At 36.9% G+C, this 23,350-nt stretch overlaps 4 protein-coding genes across 11 annotated transcripts; 2 read left to right on the top strand and 2 right to left on the bottom strand.

The window, feature by feature from the left end:
- Positions 1–88: 88 nt before the first annotated feature.
- On the bottom strand, positions 89–5,022 carry LOC111807017. Of its 2 annotated transcripts, none has more exons than XM_023692581.1 (5): positions 4,643–5,022; positions 2,850–4,269; positions 1,839–2,248; positions 566–635; positions 89–467 (listed from the first exon to the last, which is right to left on the bottom strand). In XM_023692581.1, exons 2-5 carry the CDS (start codon positions 4,088–4,090, stop codon positions 407–409), a joined length of 1,782 nt encoding a protein of 593 aa, XP_023548349.1. In that variant the 5' UTR covers positions 4,091–4,269; positions 4,643–5,022; the 3' UTR covers positions 89–406. The 2 variants fall into 2 exon arrangements, with proteins under 2 accessions (XP_023548349.1, XP_023548350.1); XM_023692582.1 differs by having other exon boundaries at positions 2,850–4,106.
- A 647-nt stretch (positions 5,023–5,669) lies between these two features.
- LOC111806688 (U-box domain-containing protein 3-like) lies at positions 5,670–10,377 on the top strand. 3 transcript variants are annotated; one of them, XM_023692084.1, is made up of 6 exons: positions 5,671–5,974; positions 7,240–7,571; positions 7,656–7,772; positions 7,927–9,750; positions 9,931–10,033; positions 10,131–10,377. In XM_023692084.1, exons 2-5 carry the CDS (start codon positions 7,296–7,298, stop codon positions 9,991–9,993), a joined length of 2,280 nt encoding a protein of 759 aa, XP_023547852.1. In that variant the 5' UTR covers positions 5,671–5,974; positions 7,240–7,295; the 3' UTR covers positions 9,994–10,033; positions 10,131–10,377. The 3 variants fall into 3 exon arrangements, with proteins under 3 accessions (XP_023547853.1, XP_023547852.1, XP_023547851.1); XM_023692085.1 differs by having other exon boundaries at positions 5,670–5,974; positions 7,291–7,571; positions 9,931–10,377; XM_023692083.1 differs by having other exon boundaries at positions 9,931–10,377.
- Positions 10,378–10,752: 375 nt separating this feature from the next.
- On the bottom strand, positions 10,753–15,927 carry LOC111806691 (GPN-loop GTPase 3-like). Of its 4 annotated transcripts, none has more exons than XM_023692088.1 (10): positions 15,772–15,927; positions 14,616–14,808; positions 13,418–13,526; positions 13,252–13,333; positions 13,024–13,109; positions 12,752–12,855; positions 12,527–12,657; positions 12,320–12,413; positions 11,555–11,610; positions 10,753–11,062 (listed from the first exon to the last, which is right to left on the bottom strand). In XM_023692088.1, exons 2-10 carry the CDS (start codon positions 14,658–14,660, stop codon positions 10,966–10,968), a joined length of 804 nt encoding a protein of 267 aa, XP_023547856.1. In that variant the 5' UTR covers positions 14,661–14,808; positions 15,772–15,927; the 3' UTR covers positions 10,753–10,965. The 4 variants fall into 4 exon arrangements, with proteins under 4 accessions (XP_023547856.1, XP_023547860.1, XP_023547859.1 ...); XM_023692092.1 differs by having other exon boundaries at positions 14,616–14,730; positions 15,772–15,925; XM_023692091.1 differs by lacking the exon at positions 15,772–15,927 and adding an exon at positions 15,183–15,653.
- An 84-nt stretch (positions 15,928–16,011) lies between these two features.
- Positions 16,012–21,268, top strand: LOC111806690 (poly(A)-specific ribonuclease PARN-like). Of its 2 annotated transcripts, XM_023692086.1 has the most exons (9): positions 16,012–16,163; positions 16,274–16,655; positions 17,214–17,344; positions 17,856–18,047; positions 18,591–18,703; positions 19,027–19,143; positions 19,421–19,535; positions 19,634–19,849; positions 20,464–21,268. In XM_023692086.1, exons 2-9 carry the CDS (start codon positions 16,336–16,338, stop codon positions 21,114–21,116), a joined length of 1,857 nt encoding a protein of 618 aa, XP_023547854.1. In that variant the 5' UTR covers positions 16,012–16,163; positions 16,274–16,335; the 3' UTR covers positions 21,117–21,268. The 2 variants fall into 2 exon arrangements, with proteins under 2 accessions (XP_023547854.1, XP_023547855.1); XM_023692087.1 differs by lacking the exon at positions 18,591–18,703 and having other exon boundaries at positions 19,064–19,143.
- The last annotated feature ends 2,082 nt before the right edge of the window (positions 21,269–23,350 follow it).

Here is a 23,350-nt window from a genome sequence, read left to right as displayed (position 1 = left end):
AATTGATAAATTACTTCAATACTTCAAGCTCGTACTCTAAAGTTTATATTACCACATCAGTTTATTTGCACAAACATTGATGAAGTCATTAGCAAATCAGCTTATTATATTTTCAATAGATTAGAGAAGTAGACTCAACTAGTGCAATCGCCATAATGAATCATAATAGAATACAATCCCAGGATTCCAGAGTTCTTCTAACCTCTTCTTCCTAGGTGCCATCTTTTCCAGGAAAGACAACAAAATAACAATGCAGTAATGTGGTTAACAATCAATCCTACCGAGCTCCTTCTAAATAACGAACGTTTTCAGTCATTTTACACGTTTCACTTACCCAACCTCCAACGACTCTAATCTACGTTCTGACTGAATAACTTTGAAGCTATTACTAATAAGGGGTACTCATTTACCTACGAAACTTTGGGCGAACGCTGATCGTTCCAGGCCTCAACTGTTCAAAACGGTACCTGCAAATTATCAAGTGTGGTTGAAGTAGAATGAATCTATAAACATTTTTACCCTTCTTTTGGGTTCAAGTCAAAATGGAAAGAAACGATAGACTCACCCATTTTCACTAAGAAAACTTGTCACGGCCTTTGGTAGAGCAGCCTCCCCCCTGCTATGTTTACCTATTCCTTTGGGAACGAACAAAACATCATGAGTACAATCGTCAATGTTTGAATCAGTAGTGCACGTGAGAATTCGTTATTTTACAAAAAAAAAATATGCTAGCGTCACCGACATTTAAATCTTTCCCTTCAGTCAAATCAGCCTATGATGAAACTCATTGTTATATCTAATATATATAGCCTCCCGGCCTCAGCTAAACAGATTTCTATTTTGTCCTTCATTACAAAATGGGACCCACAGTCACGAAACGTGTATCCACCCGGCCATCCCCAGCTAACTAATTGCTCATTACTTCCCCAAGAACCTTCCTCCAAGTACACGCATGGGTAAGATGCACTATGAAACTCTTGATATTTGATCTAACAACCTTGCTGAAGAACAAGATCTTTAGATCTAAATTATCTAAAAACTCCAAAAATGATAAAGAATAACCTAGGGGAAAGTTTTAGAATGACTTACCTTGATGATCAAGATCAAGAGTAAAGAAAACTCGTTTCTAAACTCGTGATTCGAATCACTTCACAAGATACTTTGATTAAGGTTACTTGAATGACTCTTGCATGCAATAAATGCAAAGAAACAAGCTCATAGTCCTCTTTGTACTTTCCCTTCCGAGATTCCCCTCAAGGTTTTAAGGAGAGGTTTCCACACCCTTACGAGGAATGCTTTGTTCCCCTCTCCAACCGATGTGGGATCTCACAATCCACCCCCCTTGGGAGCCCAACATCCTCACTGACATACAGTCTGGTGTCTGGCTCTGATACCATTTGTAACCGCCCAAGCCCACCGCTAGCACGTATTGTCCTCTTTAGGCTTTCCCTTCAAGGTTTTAAAACGTGTCCACTAGGGAGAGGTTTTACACCCTTATAAGGAATACTTCATTCCCCTCTCTCGGAAATTTCTGGACTCCTAAACTTTTCCTCACAATTCATACAGCCTATCAATAGTGGAGTATCAATCCAAGAACAAATCTTGATGAACTGAATAATGTAGAAAATGCCAATCTATCTCTGGAATTGATAAAGGCTAAAGCCAACACAAGCGTAGTCAACCTCTAAAGTTATCAGTTACATTGTCATACAATGATTCCATTCTCAAGAAAAATAAATGTGAAAAGAATGAACAAAAACGTCAAAACAAAAAATATAGACAACCAATCTTTAAGAAAACACAAATGTTGAGTTAAACAGCAACAGGTACAAATTTACCTGTTATGACTTCCAATGATGTCGGCCTATGCCTAGGTAATGGTGATTGTAATTCTTTGTCCAACTTTACGCCCATACAACTAAGATACTCAAGGGATGAAACACGATGGAAACCCTTCCTTTCAGCTTTCTTTGGCGACAACGACCGATTGGAGGCATTCCGAGTTTCGATTTTCAGCAAGTGATCTTGCAAGGCTTGAACAGCCTCTGCTGCATGAAGCCCATGTAGGTCCAACTTCCAGAGCCCATTTTCACTATTCCTTGTTTGTAAAATTTCATTGGCTGCCTTAGCATTTAACATTTTTGCAGCTAGCCATTGTTCTTGAGCCCTTGATGAATGATACTTGGCTGAAGCATGATCCTTCCGAAGATAGGCATTAGTGGCTGCCCTTGAATGTTGAGATGCAGACCTATTGATTAAAGAAAATTACAAATAACATCGGATCATGTTAAGCAAGACATCAACTCCTATACCATTGAGTACTTGAACCTTCTCCCAAGAACCATATATTTTACACTACAACATAAAACCAAAGCCACAATACTAGAGAGCCTAGGTCAAGAATAATTGTCCAACAATTATTTTTTAACATTTCTTTTGAGTATGATTACAGTGTCAATTTGAGTTAAAAAAAAAATTTACCATGGACTTGGATTCAATAACTCTCTCTTAACACGTCGACTTTCTACTAATCCCCAAAGCTTGAGCTATCAACATAAATTAGCTTATTCATACAAACAGACTGTTGTCTACTCATAACTCAAGGTACAACCTATAGAAGAGATCCCCCATACATATAAATTCTTTAAAACGTTCTTCTCACACACGGTAAAAATATATAATAAATACAAAGAGCCCGAGAAACCTAGTGGTGCATCACAATGATAAACGCAGGAAAAAAAAGAAGTTTTTGTTATAGAAATTTTAAAAAATATATTTATTAAGGGAAACAAAATTAAATTGAAGTAGAAAAACAACCCGATAATAAAGTAGACAGAAGACTTATTTACCTCATCATTGCTATAGCATCTTTCCGATGGCTCAGGTAAATATCATCTTCTTCCCACTCGGGCTCAATAGGAGCAGACTTTGAGCAATAAAGAGCTATTTTTGGATTTCCAACATTGTGAAAGAAATTTCTTTCATGATAATTATTTTCAAACAATTTATCATTAATATTTTGATGCATGTCTTGCACATCCTTTAGTGTGGAACTAGGGATGGGATTATTAACAGTTCTTCCTAATGATATAGTTACATCATTCTTCCCATAGCACGATAGTCCATCAGCAGAATGCAGTCCTAAGGTGCTCATCTCGTTACAGATCTCAACATTGTCACTAGAAACCATTTTGTTTAAATAAGTAGATGCCTCATTGAAGTTATTATCTACAGCTTCCATTATATCCACAATCAAGCTAAAATCAGCCCAAGTATGAAGCTCCTTAAGCTTCCAAAAGGCTAAAACGTCAGTGGTTTCTTCAACCACCTTCCTTCCATTTTGAATGCTAGAATCACCAAGTATTTTCTTTGCACTGTAATTTTCTGGCGAAGTTAGAGAATCAGCAGAAGGAAGAGGTGAAGATGAGGAGGATCTCCCTGGACGGCCAGTAACTCCGTGCAAGTTTTCACGGGGTGGCAAAGAGGAAAGGGCACTTGGCATCGGTGGGAATGGTTTCGGATCAATTCTATCTTGAAGGCCTCTATTTTGTTGCTTAAGGTTATATTCTTCCCAGCCAGGAGATTTACCCCTCACCAATGATACATCATTAGAGGAATGCAGTCCTAAGGTGCTCATCTCATTATTGATCTCAAAATTGTCACTAGAAACCATTGTTTTTAATAACTTAGACGCCTCGTTGAAGTTATTATTTACAGCTTCCATTATATCCACAATCAAACTGATATCAGCCCAAGAATGAAGCTCTTTAAGCTTCCAGAAGGCTAAAACATCAGTGGATTCTTCAACCAACTTCTTGCCACTTCGAATGCTAGAATTACCAGGTATGGTCTTTTTTGCACCAAAATTTTTTGGTGACATTAAAGAATCGGCAGAAGGAAGGGGTGTCGATGAGAAAGATCTCCCTGAACGACCATTAACTCTGTGTACGTTTTCACGGGGTGGCAGAAAGGAAAGAGCGGTAGACATTGGTGGGAATGGGTCCGGGTCAATTTCATCTTGAAGGCCACTATTCTGTTGCTTAAGGTTAACCGCTGCCCATCCAGGCGATTTACCCCTCCCCCACGACATCTTCCAATGCAAGGAACTGAAAATAAAGCATACGGAGTTGAGCACCAGTAAATTAAAATTTCACACTCCGGGTCTAACTCAAACCCCTCCTACTATGAATATGTCTTGTAGTTCCGACAATCCAATAAAACTGCAACTCGAAGAGGTAGCACGACTGGAAGAAACAGAGCTGTTCATACCTGGAATATAGAAAATTTCAACAGACCCATTCTAGCACGACCGGAATCAAACATTAATATAAAGCCACTATCGATGGCCAAATCATCAGTAGACTTCGAAAAAGAGACACAAACCAAAGCAAGATTACGACGAAAATAGCTTATTTCAGTAAAGATAAAAAGGTCTAACATTCTGACACGCTCAATCCAAGAATCCCCAACAAAAAAGGAGGAAAAACGAAGTCAACGATCAGAAGAAAAATACTTCAATCGTATCAGGAAATCAACATAGATTAAACAAGTAACCGAACCAAAAGGAAGCAACAGAAGAAACAAATACCAGAAAATCCATAAGAATACCTTCCAGCTTCAACGAGAAAATTAGGGTTCAAACCTGAAGGAGCAGGAGACACAAGAAGTTGAAAAGATTCGACTCCCAAATCCGCTAACCGAGTCTTCTCACTATCTCAAATCCCCAACTCCGCCGTTTGTGCCCCTTCGTAATCGATTTTGGAAACGGAAATTCAATTCGGAGATAGAAAGTAGAGAAATTTGGGTGAAAATTTTGCTGCATAGATCGAATTCCAGAGCGGAAAAGGAAACAAAGAAATCGGGAAATCTTCAAAGGGCACAGTTCAACTTCAACCCTACCCCACATACTCTGATCTTTGACTTCGATTAAGAATTCCTTCAAAGGGATGAAGTAAAAAATTGAATGAAGGAGATTGAATGCTTTTCTCTCAATTTCTTTATTCCATCTACGACAGGATTCTCTCTAGATTTGCGAGCGCTTTTTTCCCCTTTATTTATTTATTTATTTTTTTTTAAATTAAAGTTTTTTTTTTTCTAAATACAAAATAATAAATTACAATATAACCCTTCCCTTTTCGTAAATATATCAAAAACTACATTTGGGTTAGATATGGTAAAAGCATTCATATGACTCGATGACTCAAATAGCTTAGACCACTCGACTCATAATTATATTTTTTTTTTATTTCGTGTGGATTAATTTTTTTAAAAATTGAAAAATTCAGCTCGATTAGGTTTGCGGTTGAGACGATTCGACCAATTCAACCAACTTGAAATAGGGTTCACAATTCGACTCGAGTGAAATATTATTATTATTTAATAAATTTTGATATAAAAATTTAAATGGAAAGAAATTAAAAATAATAAAGATCAATAAAAATGGAAACTTTAAAGGCATTTGGAATTTTAAATAATAAAACAATTAATGAGAGTGTCATGAAAGGGGTATAATAGTAATTTCACAAGCTAATCTACGTCCATGTCTATTGGAAGCCATGACTTCCCATCATCATCATCCATTGAAAAGAACTGAATAAAAAATAAAATCAAAATAAAAAAATAAATCAAAATTAGTTATTGTTGATTACCCTTTAATCCAATCATTGTCCCAAAGAAAACCACATTTAGCCATTTCTTTCAATCTTCCATTGCGATTTCCCCTATTCCCTTTCTTCCTCTTACCCTTTTTACCTTCGCGAAACAAGAACAAGGTAGCCCACTTCCAGCATTTCGCCATTTCTCCTTTTTTTTTTTTCTTTTTTCTCTTTCTCTCTCGACTCTTTCACTCGCTGCGAGCTGTTCTTGCGAAAGGGTGCGTGGAGATTCTTACCGCTTAGTTTCTGAGGAGGATTTTTGTGAAATGGTTGTCGTTTTTGACCAGTTTGTGGCGTGATTCGCCTCTTTTAAGTCGCAGGTTAGATGAGTTTTTTTTTTTTCTGAATTTACGACAATTCCTTTACATGAATGTGCTTATTGCTTCTAATGATGGGGTTTTTGCGCTTTCTGTCCTTTTATGAGATTGTTTTATGATTGTTGGATTGATGTTTGTGCTTTCTGGGACTGTTTTTTTTCAGAAATTGTGTTAAGTGGAAATCAAGATCTCTGTTTATCTAGTGAATGAATATGTAATTATGTTACGAAGTTCTGTTTCACTAAATAGGATTGACCCTTTCTATCTCTTAATGATAGTTGAATTCTTTGGTTTTGAATCTGGTAGCTGAAGGGCTTGGTTCTACTAGTAAATGAATTTGACTTGTTCTAGGAGTTCTTGGTTCTACTGCTGAAGAGCTTCTTTCTTGTGTTTGTTTGAAAGTTGAGGAATGGTGGCTGGATTTTCTTTTGGAGTGATCCTATGAAAGGTTACATTTGCCTCTGAGAGATGGTATTTTTCGTTCGCAAATGGTCGACCGAATTGGAGGTTTTCTTGCAAGTCTAAAGGAATTTCTGTCCTTAAACTGAACTCGTGCACCTTAAGGCCGTGCTCGTTGAGTTTGGAAATCAAGTTACTTTTGTAATAGCCCAAGCCAACCGCTAGTAAATATTGTCCTCTTTGAGCTTTTCCTTTTGGGAAGGTTTTAAAATGTGTCTACTAGGGAGATGTTTCCACATTCTTATAAGGAATGCTTCGTTCTCCTCTTGAAAGAGGACAAGATTTGCTAATGGTGGGCTTGGGCTGTTACCAATGGTAGTAGAGTCTGACACTGGGCGATGTGCCAACGAGGACGCTGAGCCTCGAAGGGGGGTGGACATTGGGCGGTGTGTCAGTGAGGACATTGGCCCTGAAGAGGGGGTGGATTGTGAGATCCTACATCGGTTGGAGAAGGAAACGAAGCATTCTTTATAAGGGCCTCTCCCTAGCAGACGCATTTTAAAAACCATAAGGGGAAGCCCGAAAGGAAAAGCTCAAAAACGACAATATCTATTAGTGGTGGGCTTGAGCTTGGGCTGTTACAGATGGTCTCCCCTCCCATAGGCATATCTTTTCTCTAATCATTGCACAAAATGCCTTGCCCAACTATTTGGAAGTTCAAGGAACCCAACATTGAATATAAGTCGATTCTGGTTGGTTGTCCTAAAAAATATGTTCATGGTGTTATATACTTCTTCTTAATCGTTCCGTTATATTTTTGTTTAACGCTTTCTTTAACGTCGATATTAATCAACATCTTGTCTCTGTAGGGAGCTTATACTCGTCTTTCTCATTTCGTCATCATGTTTCCCTGAAATCAGGACAGATGGGAACAGCCTCTGTACAATGTCTGACTAACAGTATTTCCAGATTCATTCATCTAGTTTCATGCCACACTACAAAGCCTTTGCCTCTTCCTAAGAGCTGCAAGGATCTTGTTGTTGTATTAAAACTTCTAAAACTCGTGCTCGATGATGTCATTAGCCTCAAACTATCTTCCGATGAGTTAGATCATAGGGAATGTGAGTTGCTGGATACAGCTGTGAATGAGGCTCAAGAATTCCTCGAAAACTGGTGTCCGAAGACGAGCAAAATTTGCAGTGTGAGTTACCTTAGGCTTTGAAACTAGACACTTTCATTTCAGTAATTTGAAGTTAATAGTCTCTTTGTTTTGTATGGATCTTAGGCTTTGAAATGTGATCCACTACTTATAAAAATTCAAGACGCTTCCCAAGCGGTCTGTGAGAAGGTTTGGAAGTCGTCTGAATCGGTATCGTGCAGCTCAAGTCTAAATGCTGTTCAGGTATGTATAAATTTCGAAACGTTCGTCATATTTTATGTCATTTATCTTTTTTCTTTCTAAATGACTAAGCTGTTTGGAGTTGTCTTGATTTTGATACATCTTTTTTCATAGTTTACTTGACAAGAATGATATTGATATCTAATGAACTGTCCAGAAATGTCTTGAAGGCCTTCAATCATTGAAGCAAGAAAGGATATCTGAATCCATAGAAGAGGCTCTAATCAGTCAAAGAAGTGGCATTGGCCCGAACTCTGAACAACTTCTAAAAATAATCGAAGCACTTCATTTGTTGTCGAATCAAGAACTTCTGAAGGAGACGATAGCCATCGAAAAGGAAAGAATCGACGCTGAATGCAACGATGCGAAGGAGGAACTGCATCGCATCAACCAAATTATGGATCTAATTATTCGTATGCGCGATTGGATGGTTAGAAAAGACTACTTTCATGGGATAAATGGAGTCTCGGTTCCTTCTTATTTTCGCTGCCCGTTGTCATTAGAGTTGATGCTCGATCCAGTAATTGTGGCATCTGGCCAAACTTACGACAGATCCTCCATTCAAAAATGGATTGATAGCGGGCTAAACATTTGCCCCAACACTCATCAGATGCTCACACATACAAATCTCACCCCCAATTACACTGTTAAAGCCATGATATCAAATTGGTGCGACGAAAACAAGCTGAACATTTCCAGTTTATCGTCGTTGGCTTTGAATCGAAGCGATAGCTTTCGTTATTCTTTGCATGGCAGTAATTCAACTGCAAGATCATCCTCTGAAGTTGACAAGGGTTCTGACAACCAAAATGGGGATGTTTTTGCTCGTTTAATCGGGGAAAATTCGAATGAAGGTCAGGGGAACGAAGCAGAAAAGTTTGATCCCCCGTCTCCGCAGCAGTCGTATATCTACAGCAGAAGTGTATCAACCTCCAGTGCTTTCTCTAGCATCGATTACATTCCATCAGCATTTAATGAGTCGTTGAAGACATCAAATAAACACGAACATACGAAGGAATTATCTGGAGAAATCACATCAGAGCGTCCTGCTGCATCTCGTAGTGAAGCGTCGGGGATTACTTCGTCGTTAGGAGGTGGACAATTACAGGCTTGTAAAACAGAAACAGGCATAGTGGAGAATGGAAACTGCAATGGTGGAATGGATAACTTATCCGGAGATTTGCATATCAAGAAATTAATAGCAGACCTTAAGAGCCAAAGGGATGAAGTTCAAATGAAGGCTGCAGAAGAATTGAGACTTCTTGCCAAGGACAATGTCGAGAATCGTGTTATTATAGGTCGATACGGGGCAATAGGCCCCTTACTTTCGTTGTTATATTCAGAACGAAAGCTGATACAAGAACATGCCGTGACAGCTCTGTTAAATCTTTCAATTAATGAAAACAATAAAGCTATGATTGCAGAAACTGGAGCTATAGAACCACTTATTCATGTTTTGAAGACAGGAAGCTCTGCTGCTAAAGAAAATTCTGCAGCAACTTTATTCAGTCTCTCTGTATTAGAAGAATACAAGGCCAAAATTGGTCGGTCCGGTGCGGTGAAAGCCTTGGTGGATCTCTTAGGTGTGGGTACTCTGAGGGGCAAGAAAGATGCAGCTACAGCTTTGTTCAACTTATCTATTTTTCACGAAAACAAGGCTCGTATCATTCAGGCAGGAGCTGTTAAGTACCTTGTCGAGCTTCTAGACACAGGCGAAGGTATGGTCGACAAGGCTGCTGCACTTCTTGCTAACTTATCCACAATTTCGGAGGGACGATTGGGAATCGTGAGGGAAGGGGGCATCCCCCTGTTGGTAGAAATTGTCGAGTCTGGATCGATGAGAGGAAAGGAAAATGTTGCATCTATTCTATTGCAACTATGCCTTCATAGTTCCAAGTTTTGCACCTTGGTTCTCCAAGAAGGAGCTGTCCCGCCCCTTGTTGCCTTATCTCAGTCTGGCACACCTAGAGCAAAAGAAAAGGTATCTATTCTTTCATTTTGGGATCACAGCTAACCTATAACATTTGTTTACTCCATTTTTGAAATCCCTTCACTTGTTCATTCCGTTTTTCGAAATTCTTGATTGATTTAGTACTACGAAACTTGGGCTGTTGTATTCTCGGGCGTACCCGAGAATGATATTGTTACTCATATATTGCAGGCACAACAGCTGCTCAGTCATTTTCGGAATCAAAGAGATGGAAGCACAGGGAAAGGAAAGTGATAGGAAGAGAACTTTCTCAATGCATAATTAATATTGAAGGGTATAATCTCCATCAGTTTCTTCTCAAATGATTGTGTATTACAGACTTAAATTCTTTAGTTATGAATTATATCTTTGATCTTAATGTGTAAATGTAGGATTCCTGTTCTTTTCTTCTCTTCCGTGAATCTAGACTCGTAGGTTCTAGATTCTAGTTTTGCTTTGAGCTTGGCAAGAACATAGCATGGACAGTTCCCACTGCTGTGGATTTAGGCTTTAGGCTACTGGTTCTGTTGTGAGTGTTGTACATATAATGTATATTGTGGACTGCTGACTCTTGAATTTTTCCATTTATTTGTTTATTATACCCGGGAGACGGGCTTTGCTTCTCTATACTTGAGAGACAACACGGGTTCTTTTCATTAAGCTCATTCGAAGATTCGAATTCGAGACAGTAATAGTAACCTCTGTTATTTTTTGAAGTATGGAGTCAACTTTGCTTCTCTATACTCGAGAGACAACATTGGTTTTTTTTTTTCGTCAAGTTCATCCAAAGATTCGAGTTTGGGATAGTAATGGTTACCTCTGTTATTTTTTAGAAGTATGGAGTCGGCTTTGCTTCTCTATACTCGAGAGACATAAGGGGATTTTTTCATTAAGCTCATCCAAAGATTCGAATTCGGGACAGTAATGGTTACCTCTGTTATTTTTTTGAAGTAGCTCAGCCTATCTCAGTAAGAAACAGCCTTTATAAGATCACAATAACTTCCTATTCATCCATTTCTTCGCAGTATTTCTCTTCATTTTCTTTATTAAAACAAATGCTTCAAGCAGTTGTAACACTCGTCTTCACCAGAAACAAAGAGACAAAAGTTTGAACACTTACATACAAACATATGTATAGCTGAAACTCAAACTCAAATTCAAACTCCGATTTGATTATCGTGTTCTAATCAAACAAAAAAAACCCCAAAAAAACCTCCCAACTCTGATTTAATCATCATCCTCTGGATCAAAATCCTTGATCTTCACATCTGCATCTTCACCGTACTGAATGCAGTTATCTATTTGAGCCAACACGTATTTTATACTGTTCAAACAAAAATGATAATATCAGCCATTTGCCTTATTGAAGAGTCCAACAGGAAAATCAACTCATCTAAAAGCCAAAGGTAAGAAGTAGGAAGCATTTACTCCAAGGACTGCATAGCTGATAAAATTTAGAAGAAAAAAAAAACGTTCATTTTTAACCCGAGCGAGGAATAGAATCTCAAACTTTCAATTCCGATCAATGGAACTCTATCTTTGAATAAACAGTAAAATCAACCCCACAAGACTAGGTTTAAAACATGTTCTAGAAATAACCAATACATCACACAAACTTCAACCATCAAAACACCCATAACAAGTCATAGAAAGTCGTGTACTGGAACCTAGCTATAGATACAAACGAGTAAACAGAAAACCAAATGTAGCAATAAAATGCTCAATTCCAACTAGCAAATATACAACGTTATCAAAGTATTCACAAAAATAGTCTCGTTGAACTGAAATAAAAACAAGTGAGCACACTAGAGAATACCTGCTTTCTTTCCTCAAGTCAAGTGGCACAAAACTCACCATGTTATAATCGTCCACCTAAATTAATAAATAAACGTAAATAAGTACAAAACCAGCATTCTCATTCTTAGCTCATTGCAAAAGAGCATAATTGAAAATCTTAAATAAACAAGAATAAAAACTAAAAGTATTTTTTATGATATTTTCAAATACCATGATTTAGCATATATTCCTTACTAACAGAAGAATAATTGTTATATTTATCACTAAAACTCAAGTAGTTCAACCCAAGTCTCAGCCAAATCATTTTACTTGCAGTGCTTCCAGTAATGCAATTGAGGAAACACGCAATAACCAAAAGCCAGAACACATGGGACTGTGGGACCGTCATGCCAGTTATGGCCCTTCATTAAGGACTCCAAGAAAATTTCATAGCAAGATTGCATCTTGCAAACACATTTGTTCATGAAAAAATCTCACTTGATATAGGCACATAGTCAAGCCACATCATGTAAAATCTAAAAAATGAGTTAGAGGTCATATGTACAAAACGTTTGCATGAGGAAAAATGAAAATAGATAAAATCATTAATAGTTAAAACATACTTTTGTAGGAAATTGTCACACCAAAAAACCCCCTCCTTGAGAATGAAAATAATAATAATAAACTTCAATAATATTCTTATCATATAACTTCAATAATATTCTTTCGCATAGCCAGCAAACAAACTTATCAAACCATGCACCGGAAACTTGAGTAATGTATGAAAAAGGTGTAAACTGCTCACCAGTTCAATTAGAGCTTTATTTAGCTTTGAAAACTGTGGAGCCATACGTTGATTCAACTCTGACAACAAAACTTGAGGCTCCGGATTTAAGAAGCTAGAGTTTTTTTAAACAATGTTTAAAGCATTAGAGTTATAAACTTATAAACAATGAAGATAAAACTCAAAGGAATAACCAGTACAGAAGCAGATGGTGATAGCGATACATACTCATCAATATCCTTTTTGTTGGTCACAAGATCCATTTTGGAGAGGATGTTAATATGCGGTAATTCAAGTTGGACCATTGCTGAAAGAGATGCCATACAACCACTGATAAACTTTGTGATGTCTGTCATGAACTGACAAATAGGGCAATTGTCAGTATACGAGTAAAGAATAGGCCACAGCATTATTGGGGCGATAGATAAGAAAGAGAACTTCGAATTTACAAACCTGAGAATCAAGCAAATACACAGCACAGACATTGAAATTTTTTCTCTTTAAATGCTCCACAAAGTTTTTAAGAACCGGAACATGGGAAAAGAGCTCTATCTGACCTACGTAGTAATAAAAATGATAATATTCAATACACATGATAAAAATGATGATATTCAATACACAATTCCAACTCGAAAAGGAAACTATTTTTTGAAGATAGTTTCATCCTCATACAAATTATAGTCGTCTGTCAATATGCACATGCAAACGCTAGAGAGTATGCAAACCTGGGCAGTCGAAAACTAAATAATCATCATCCATGTAGTTATCCAATTCTTCTGTCAACCAATCATCTAGATTTTCTTCAAGATGTCTAATAATAAGATTAAGGAAATTCATAAACTGTTAAGCACACGCACACTCTTTAAATTTTGGCCCACAAATAAAATGGACTCAAAATTTAGAGCGACTGAATCCCACAACTTCATGAAAAGGGCATAATCACTTAAGGATACTCCATGCAGTACAGAAGGCCACCATTAGGACCAAGTCCAAGCTCCTCCATAACATCATCCAACGAAATGAGCTCCCTAATATCTGTCAGCATGCAATATTATTCACTTAAGACCGGCGAATTGATCAATTGAATTCATAAGATTATCAAACGTAATATACACCTACCCATGGCTACAGGATAGTCAAAATGTTCAGCAGCAGGGTCAAGATTCACAACATGCATAGTTCGGCCAACTGTCTCACAGTGTTGGTACAAACTAGAGCAGTAGGTTGACTGATTCAGGTAAAAATTTCACCGAAGTTAGTTAAAAGTAACTACCATTTTAGACTCACAGATGAGATTAGAATTATCTTTTGTAAACTCAAAATGGTTCGGAGTCAATATCGAATAATGCATATGAAAATAGCTACTATTCCTTGAGATATACAGCCGCATCCTCATGTTGTTTTTAGTTCAACAAGTGGAGGTAAGAGAAAAATGAACCAGAGGCAAAAGGAGTCCCTCTGATTTCAGGGAAACTCACACCAACAGGCAACAACGGCCATCTCAATCTTGACACCATGGCTAAGAGAACAACACATGTGCATCATGGCCATTCCATCTAGAAAAAAAGAAAAAGAAAAAGAAAAAAGGAACCCACCACAGCCAAGAAACAGAGTGAACTATTTCCAAAATGGCGCCCTTTATGCAAGAAAGACAATAAATCCCAAAACCAACTTTTTTCCTAGGGAGATGAAGGAGCTATTGAACATGGTCTTAACATACCACACCTTCAACAATGCAAAGACTTTGACATGGACAAACCCCTCATTACGACTTTCTTTAGAATTTATGGAAAGAAAGAACTAAAAAAATATTCACAAAGAAGATACATACTTATGCTAGGCTTTTTGAAAATGTTTGTATACCTTGTCTTTTTTTTTTGTGTAAATTATCTAATAATTTTGCTTACGACCTTTGTAAGCATCATGGACAACATATCCCTTTTATAGATTTCAAACATCAATGAAATTGTCTCTTATAAAAATACAAAACAAAACAAGCAGGGTAAGTGGATTCAAACCTCTGCCCTCTTGAACAAGGGCATATGGTTTAATAAACCAGCTGATTAATAAGCATACAATAATGAAATTTTACGTTTTTGGATTCGTTTAGGAGCATATATAAACAAACAATACTTCAACTGAAAAAATACGCAGACATTAATAGTTTGATTACTATTCATAATGCATGAAATGTAAATTCAAAGGCTACGATATATTCATGAAAATGCTAGATGCTAATTTTTAGGGTCAATAATATAATAAAGCAGAAAACAAGTAAAAATGTATGAATAGTTGAACAAAGCACTTGATCCATCACCTTTCCACTGCCGGCAGGACCTATAACTAGTTGTGCGTATCCCATGGCAGCTTGCTAGTTGTCTCCCAAGTTTAAAGCGGACAAAGACAGGAGATGATCCGCAATGATGCAAGAACTGCAACAACAATATATGCAGAACACCAAACACCCACCGCGAATAGCAAATTCAGTAAGTCAGACTGGCCCATAAACACTGTGAGAGAGAGAGGCAAGATTGGTAAAAAAAAAAAAAAAAAAAAAAAAAATGATCACGTACTACATGTAGAAAAGAAAAATGAAAAATCTGCTTCAGTTGTTGAAAAGAACACACCGCTCTTACAAAAATATGTCTGAAGGAAACTGTGAGACCCAGAAAATATAAAAAAGAAACAGAAAGATTGAGAAATAAAGAATTAAAACGAGAGATCCTACAAAACCAGAGCATCCAGACAAAGCAAACCAATTGAAACTGATAGCAGCTCAATTGCCAAGAAGTTCATCAATAGAAAAGACATTCGAAAATAAATCATTTAGCAAAACGTGATCTCTAAAAACAATGAGAAACAATGAGAAACAAGATAAATATACCAAAAAAACCCCAGCAAGGATAACTAATGAGATCTCTCATACACAGACACAAAAGGGAGGCCTAAACGTCGAGGGAATCGACAAAAACAAACACTGACCCAAAGAAATGTCTACACAGAAATTTCCCCGAAAAAACCTATCCTTCATATTTGCTTTTTCTCTAATTAAAGTAAGTTCTGAAATTGTGTCTTTAAATGCAAAAGCTACAATAGTTCGAGCAAAAAACCTCTCAGTGGCAACCAAGATTCCATTGAAAGAAGAATTAACCACAATTTCAGCCTGAAATAACAAAAATAAATTTCAAGCCGCCACAAGGACGATCTCCTCTTTGACCAAATCGAGTCAACCCAAACATTCGAACAAAATTACACCAAAAAAAAAAACAATATCCAGCAAAATAAACTGGGTTTACTTCCTACTCCACAAAATAGTACGAAGAAACCGAAAACCTTCCAACTCCAGAGAAGAAGTAACAAATTTGGGGAAAAAAGAGAAACGATAAGCAAATTCAAACATCAAAAAACGGAGAAAACAAAAGGGAAAGCAAAAAGAATCTCAAATTTTTAGGGGAAAGTAAATGAAAGCTCACCAATAAAACAGAAGATGATTAAAACACTTAAACCTTCTGCTATTGAAGCTTGATCATGAGACCGGATTAGTGAGGAAAATGCAGGACAATCAAAAAGAGCGGGAGAAGACGCCGACGGCGAGGGAGAGAAATTGGTGTTGTGATTCAACGCGGAACCGAAAGAAACTTAGCTACAAATATATTGTCAAATTACTAAATTGCCCTCTAGCCAAAAATTTTAAACCTTTTTTCTTTTTACCAGTAACAACGAGAAATCGGTGCAAGCCGCTAGGAGTAACACGGCAGCAGAAAGCACGGAAGAAAGACGGCGGCGACGGCGGCAGTGACACTGAGCTGCTCAACAGGAGGAGGAGCCGGCACGGAAGAAAGACAGCGGCGACGGCGGTGGAGGAGTAATATTCTAACTTAGAGATATTTTTATTTATTTATTTATTTATTTATTTATTTATTTATTTATTTATTTATTATTATTATAACAACCACGGGTCGGCATATATAATAGAGAAGTAAAACTGATTTGGGCATTTCCACCGTGAATTTTGAATGAGAGCGTAACGGGAAACTATGGCGTCTCGGTTCTCATCCCTCCAGTTGCAGAGGCGCCGCCTGCATACTGCCACCAATCAACTAAGCGTCAGGCAAATTCGCAACTCCGACTTCTATGGCTGCTTGGGGGACCTGAAGAACCACATCTCCGACTCCGACTTCATCGCCCTCTCTTTGCAGAACACCGGCTCTTCTTCCTTTCCTTGGCACCGCCTTCAGTCCTTTGACACCTACGATACCGCCTATTGCAAGGCCAAGTACGCCGCCGAGAAGTTTCAGATCCTTCAATTCGCTCTTTGCCCCTTCTCTGTTAGGGAATCCAAGCTAATCGCCCATCCGTAAGTCCCGCCGCCGCTTCTCTTCGTTTGTACGTTGGGGCGGGGGTCGGGGATTGGGAGTTTCTTTATGTTACTGATTTCATTTTTCTTTACTTTGTATGGATTTGGATGCTTCTTGATACGTTGTTGATGTTGAAAGCGAGCATGGAAATTGGAATTGAACAACATTTCTTTCATTGTAATCTAGAGTAGGGATTTGTAGTAAATCTTTTTCATTATTGTCATATGGGTAGAATTTGTAATGGAAGGTGGTAACGGGAAATTTGATGGGTCTGGCTGATGTTTGGACAATGGTTTTTGCTTATGGGTTGCCTGTTCATCATTATTTGAAATTCTAAACTCGAGGTCTCTTGTTTGATGGGTGATACAAATTTGATTGCTTATAATTATTTTGCATGATACATGCCTTCCTGTTACTTGCATCTTAGGTCATGGCAGTACCATCTGTAATTCGTGTTTTTTGCCTGTGAATTACGGCTGTCAGATCAAAGCTCTAGCGTTCTATTTCATGTGTGTTCCTGCCGTCACTGATCAGCTACGTTTCCTTCAATGGTATAGGTACAACTTTCATTTGTTCCCCAGAGATGATCTGAACATTGGGATGCCTTCTTACAGTTTTTCATGTCAAGTTTCACATTTAACATCCATGGCTCGCGAAGGTTTTGACTTTGATGCATGCATATATGATGGTAAGCCTTATTGTGGACTATTTACTTCGGTTTCTCACTCACTGACCTCAAGACTTGAGATTTGCGACAGACACCATAGCTATTTATAGAAGAGTAATTTTGCAACCCAGATTTCCAGTCTCTAAACCACCTTCGTTGCAAGGTTTCAACAAGAGCAAAGGATGATTTTGAGGGGAATTCACAGGAAAGAAAAAAAAATCCATAATTTCTTTCCCAATCTCACTGTCCCTTGAAGTTCTGTTTGCATTATCCAGCTCAAGAGAAGAAATTAAGTTCCCAAGCTAGGTAGAAAAAAATGCTGAAAAGGCCACCCAACGCTTCCAGAAAATCATCTCTCCCTATATCTAGAAGGGTTATACACACCCATCTTGTTTTGAGATTCATATGGCTCATATAGAAATTATACAATTGAACGCCAGCCTTACAAGTTTTTGTTAGTGGATTGCTGAAGACCTTTTTGTTTCTGGTAATTTTTATCAACCTAAAAACTTTCTCCTCTTGTTGGTTTCAGGCATATCATACTTATCCAGAGCTCAAGAGTCTATAGCAAAAGTTCGAATAGGCCGTCCAATTCTAACACCTAGTACTTATGCTGTGAAATCTTCTTCTAGACAGACAATTGCTGATTCAGTTTTTGTTCAACGGGTTAAATCACGGGTAAAGAACTGGAAAGATGCATGTAATTCAAGCACAAAAACAAATGGTAAGTTACGGCCTACTATTGCTTTCTAAAACAATTTCTTCATTGTCTTTTCTTTCCACTTTTTTTTTCCCCCATTTTGCGGTCACATTTTAAAAATGTTTTGGTTAAAGAACACTTTTGGTCCTTGAACTTTTATCAAAGCTATAATCCCTGAACCTTAGTTTGAAACGATTTGATCCATATTCTTTCAAACCTGTAAAAATTTAGTCCTTGGACTCTAGCATACAACAACTCATCCCCTATATTGTGCTTTAAATTTTCTCTATAATGAAAAATATTGTTAAAATTTAATGAGTTTCCGTCCCTCTGTAGATTGTGATATTGTAAACAAATATGTTCATAAACTATAGAGAATAATTGTTTCCTAATAAAAATTAGCATTTAATTTGATGAGATTTTTGTAGTAGGTGTTAAATTGTTACAACCTAGAGTCCAAGAATTAAATCCTTACTTTTATGAAAGTTCATGGACTAAAAGTGTTTTTTAACCTCTTTTTATTTTCTTGTCTCCGGAAATAGTAAAGGTAATGTTTCCATAATATAGACGCTCTGCTAAGTTCGTTGAAAAAGCTCATCATTGGCAGCGAGCAGTATGGATCGAGGCCATCCATGACTATAGATGTTTGTAGTGAACGTCAAGTTCTACTAGTTTTAGAGGTAACTTGATCTTTTCATCTTATGAGTGATTTTAAAATGTGTATTGCTGTTGTTACACAACAATGAACCAAGCAAAAGCTATAATGTCATTTCTGAAATGACTATACCTTGTAATGAAAGTTGTTTCTTATCAGGGGAAAAAACATTCTGAGATGACTAAATTTAAGAGTGAGTATAGGAATTCAAATTTAACCTCAGTGTTATCATTTTAAATGTGGTAGTGATCTAGACTCCTGCTAGCAGAACAATATACTTATCTTTGCTACTTTTTCTGTAGAGAGAGTTTATATGTAGACTTATATTCTTTTCTGTATTTGATGTAGCTGTTGAGTGAGTTTTCTGATGACCTGGTTCCTGTAGTAATTCCAGCAAAGGGTGGAGGAACTCAAGCAATTCGTGCCATTTTGACGAGCTCAAAAGAAGACAAGATTCTGCTTGAGGTACCAGTATATATTTCACTGGATTTCTACTTCTAAGTTCCTAAACCATTGATTTTTTAGCTAGCTCTTTGAAGAAGTTTATGTTCATAAGTTGATTTTTTCATCATTTTCAACCCACCTATCCAATGGCATAATTAAAAATGTCTTCTTTTTTAAAACTAAGTTGAAGAAATGGTTCATAATTGAAATAAGGTTTTAATTTCCAAAAAATTGAAAGTCTGTGGTTCGATGTATTAGACTGATGGGTTAACTGAATGATTTTTTGTTCACTGTTCAGAAGGAGCTTCAAAATCTTGAAGACGAAGAAAACAAGAAATTTCGTGGTTTTCGAGAGGTGGTAGATATGATTTCTGCTTCACAGAAGCCTATTCTCTCCTACAATTCTCTTAATGGTGTTTATCTCATATATGCTTTACTTTTTGTTGATCTCTTTGCTTTATTTTTCTTTTGTTCTCTAGTTTTTATCCTAATGCTTTCTTTTTGGATGCAGATTTTGCGTTTATTCATTCTAAATTCCTTGCTCCCCTACCTACTGGTATAGATGAGTTTGCGTCCTCTTTGCATTTGGTTTTCCCAAGAGTGCTTGATGTTAAGCATTTGATCAGCAAGATCGGTGGCCTCAGCAAGCCGATCAGTATAGCTTCAGCTCTTTCTTACTTGAAGAATCATTATTTTGCACCTATTGACTTGGATATTCCACTTGAAGGTTTGTCACCTTGTCCACATACCTGATACGGTGGAAACACCTTACTTTGTTAAATTATAAGTTTAGTTTGTTAAATTATAAGTTTAGTCCCGACTTTGAGATTTGTGTCTATTTGGTCCCTACACTTTTAGAAGTCTATTAATCTCTAAACTTTCAATTTTGTGTCTAATTGGTCCCTAAACTTTTACTCTCAAGTCTAAAAGGTATAGCAAATTTGAAATTTAAAAAAATAAATTGATCTATTAAATATAAATTAGGAATTTTGTATTTAGTAGGTAGGTCTTTGTAGTTTTGAAAGTTCAAGAACCAAATAGAAATAAATCTCAAAAGTTTAGGATTAAATTTGTAGTTTAACCCACTTTTTTCATGTTTTCATTCATTCATTTCTTCACGGATACACATCATTAAGCGTTTTGTTATGCTTCGTTTTGTTATGAGTTTCTTTAATTTTAATTTTTTAACTGTCTTGTCTTACCAATCCATGTGATGAAACCTGTCAATGTTTAATCTTTATCTATTTTACAGTAGTTTCAAGCCCTGCATCTCTAAGAGCATTGATCATGATCCCTCGAGCAGAAATCTTAATGCGAGCCTTATACTGTGTTCTATTGCAGCTACAGGAAATGATCGCAAGTTTCATGGGCATAACGCTATACTGTTATGCCATTTGTTTGCAAAAGCCTGCTCTGTACTTAAAATTGATCTTGGTGGCGCCCAATCCAACAACAATTGTTTGGCCTCAAAGCTTGATGGGTGTGCAAATGTTTTTGGTTCATTCTCCCCCGACCACCACGAATCCAAGGATGACGACATCAAGATCTCGATGAAGAACGTTAGAAAGGTTAGCTGTAGGCATTTGGTTTTCTTGTGGGGATTTAGAGACGGGATGACTGCTCGGTCGATGAAAACTGCACTTGAAGGATCCCATGAAGTTTTCTGTGAAGAATTTGATGTCCGGTTCGTGGATAAGAAATGCGCCATCGTCGTATTCTGGCAACCTGGCTTATCCGAGGCTTTCCTCGATGCAATAAACAGTGATGGCATTGTGGGATGTTTAAAAGATATGGTATCTGAAGGCCTAAAAGCAACAGGTTATGAAACTTACAAGAGGGTGTGTAGGTTGGGTTTATGGGAAGCAGATTTAGCGGAGTCCCTGGAGAGAGCCAGTTCAGAACAACATCATTCCAGTTTCGAAGCTGATCCCGAAACCGAGCGGTTAGATATGTATTACTCTAATGATTCTATAATTAATTTGGCTGATCTTTGAAACCATTTTAGACATTGCCAAAATGCATATAGCGTAGGCAGTATTGTAGTGATCTTCCTATTTCCTAACTGATATTTGGCACCCATGATGATAAACACCTTGAAATTTTGGTCCATTCCTGAGAGAGCAAGTCTTTTTAAGTTTATGATTGATGCTGGAGGAATATGTTTCTTTCCATTATACTCCACACTGTTGTCCATTTTAGGTGGAAGAGGATGTCTCATGTCTAAACTTTAATAATCTAATATCTTGTGGATAACGTCGACAATGTATAGCGTATATAATTTTTCCTTACCGTTTCTTGGATGATAGTCTTTTAGGGAAGGATCATAAATCAATGAATACTAGTACGAGGCCTTGGGTTTCATAGATTTAAAATCAAATAATACTATCTCCATTGGTGTCTTATGCTTCTTAGATTTAAAATCAATGAATACTATCTCCATTGGTATAAGGCCTTGGGTTTCATAGATTTAAAATCAATGAATACTATCTCTATTGATATAAGGCTTTTTGGAAAAGCTCAAAGCAAATCCATGAGAGCTACTCAAAGTGAATAACATCATACCATGGTAGAGTGTTCGACTGTTCTAACTCTCTCCCAACTAAAATTACACTAATGATGCTGTTCCAACTCCCAACTACTCTCACACAACTAAAATTACACTAGGATGCTGTTATCGACTCCCAACTAAAATTATACTAATGATGCTTACAATTATCGCTTAAAAATAATAAATTTCTCAATTTTAAACTTCCACTTTTGTCTAATAAATTTTTAGTCGAATATACAAAATTTTATTAATTATATTTACATTAAATACTTATTTTAAATATCTTTTTGATGTGTAAAAAATAAATTCACTACAATGTTCCTCTTGAAGGTTGTTGTCCGTGTAACAATTTTATGTAGGAATTGAAGTAAATAACTTTTATAGATAATTATTGCATTCAACGTGTTTAATTTCATAGTATTATCTATTTTTCAGATAATATTTTATTATTGTCACTTGAATTGAAGTGTCCCAAACTCTGGATCGGTATTCAAAATGAAAATTAAGGATTTCGAAAAGTAAGGATAATTTTTAAAGTTGAAAGATTAAAAAACCAAATGGACTCAGCTCAAACAATAAACTAAACTTTTGATTTTAGTGATTATGTATTCAAAGTTTCAACAAACAAGGATTTGAACTGTTTTCAAGGAGATCGAATTAAAGGTTTTGATGGAGTTTTGATTTAAAATGATTTGTTCAGGGTTTAGGGACTGATCTTCCTAACTTGAAAACCAATGGTAGCGATTGTAATTAATAAAAATCGAAACTCTAATTTCTTCAAAATCAGCCATCAATTCACCCCTGAAAAGATGAGCAACAGAATCGGAACTTATGAACCATTTCCAAACAACTCGCATGGAATGACGCTTCGTGTTACGCATTAGATTCATAGTTGGAAACTTAGTAGCATCAAAAGAATATGCGAGCCAACCGTGTGCCAACAATGACCATTAAACAAGAAAGATCATCCCGGCGAGTTAAACGGAAGAATCGCTTTCATTTCGCAAACGAAGAAATTGCCACAGAACATTGAGTTGATCAATATCAGTTCTAGGACAGAGTGAGTTTGCTTTATCCAACTCCAATCAAACCAGACTTCTAAACCAAATATCAACGAAGAAACCGAACGATTTGTGCCAAGAAAAAACAGAAGAATCGGTGAAAATCGAAAATGTACCAGCAATTAAAGGGCCTGAGAATCCAGAAACAAGAGTCTCAGACGAGTGATGCTGGAGAATTCAATGTCGCAAGGTTTTGAGTAAAATTTTGGCTGGATCGATCGAACGATCCAGTCAAGAAGCTGAACTTGCTTTTCGATTTGAATTCTTCCACAGCGAAATCTTCATACGTTGATACAACAAAAAACGAAGCAAGAGAAAATCATTGAATGAACACAAATTATTTTGGAAGAAACTTTGAAACGTAAGGGAGGCTGAAGGAACGATTGCTCGAAGAGGTAACGATGAACTTCTTATATAGCAGATGGACAAAGCAGGAATTAGGGTTTTCCTCTTTCATTTCATGTCTATGGGGGTATTATTGTAATTTCGCTTGTCTAACGGTTTTAGTAACGGAGTGAATTGACGGAACTAATTCAATTCAAGTCTCGAGAAAATAAAAAAAAATTCATATGATTTTAATTTTATTTCTTTTAAAAAATTTAATTTGGTCTCTAAAATT

This window comes from Cucurbita pepo, chromosome LG12 (genome assembly GCF_002806865.2).
Source record: "Cucurbita pepo subsp. pepo cultivar mu-cu-16 chromosome LG12, ASM280686v2, whole genome shotgun sequence".
NCBI classification, from domain to species: domain Eukaryota; kingdom Viridiplantae; phylum Streptophyta; class Magnoliopsida; order Cucurbitales; family Cucurbitaceae; genus Cucurbita; species Cucurbita pepo.
Note: the sequence above shows the minus strand (reverse complement) of the source record. Positions and strands in the feature narration are given on the sequence as shown.

Bases quoted from the DNA above. Each gene is read 5' to 3' on its own strand.
- LOC111807017 (XM_023692581.1), bottom strand. From the start codon at position 4,090: ATGTCGTGGGGGAGGGGTAAATCGCCTGGATGGGCAGCGGTTAACCTT. The intron at 2,249-2,849 runs GTAAATAAGTCT...TTTAATCAATAG, and splicing joins GATGCTATAGCAATGATGAG to GTCTGCATCTCAACATTCAA. The intron at 468-565 runs GTGAGTCTATCG...GATAATTTGCAG, and splicing joins AGTTTTCTTAGTGAAAATGG to GTACCGTTTTGAACAGTTGA.
- LOC111806688 (XM_023692085.1), top strand. From the start codon at position 7,296: ATGGGAACAGCCTCTGTACAATGTCTGACTAACAGTATTTCCAGATTC. The intron at 7,572-7,655 runs GTGAGTTACCTT...TATGGATCTTAG, and splicing joins AGACGAGCAAAATTTGCAGT to GCTTTGAAATGTGATCCACT. The intron at 7,773-7,926 runs GTATGTATAAAT...TGAACTGTCCAG, and splicing joins CAAGTCTAAATGCTGTTCAG to AAATGTCTTGAAGGCCTTCA.
- LOC111806691 (XM_023692088.1), bottom strand. From the start codon at position 14,660: ATGGGATACGCACAACTAGTTATAGGTCCTGCCGGCAGTGGAAAG. The intron at 12,658-12,751 runs GTTTGTAAATTC...CCTATTTGTCAG, and splicing joins TGTATTTGCTTGATTCTCAG to TTCATGACAGACATCACAAA. The intron at 11,611-12,319 runs GTGAGCAGTTTA...TTATTAATTTAG, and splicing joins ATAAAGCTCTAATTGAACTG to GTGGACGATTATAACATGGT.
- LOC111806690 (XM_023692086.1), top strand. From the start codon at position 16,336: ATGGCGTCTCGGTTCTCATCCCTCCAGTTGCAGAGGCGCCGCCTGCAT. The intron at 18,704-19,026 runs GTAACTTGATCT...TATTTGATGTAG, and splicing joins AAGTTCTACTAGTTTTAGAG to CTGTTGAGTGAGTTTTCTGA. The intron at 19,536-19,633 runs GTGTTTATCTCA...TTTTGGATGCAG, and splicing joins CTCCTACAATTCTCTTAATG to ATTTTGCGTTTATTCATTCT.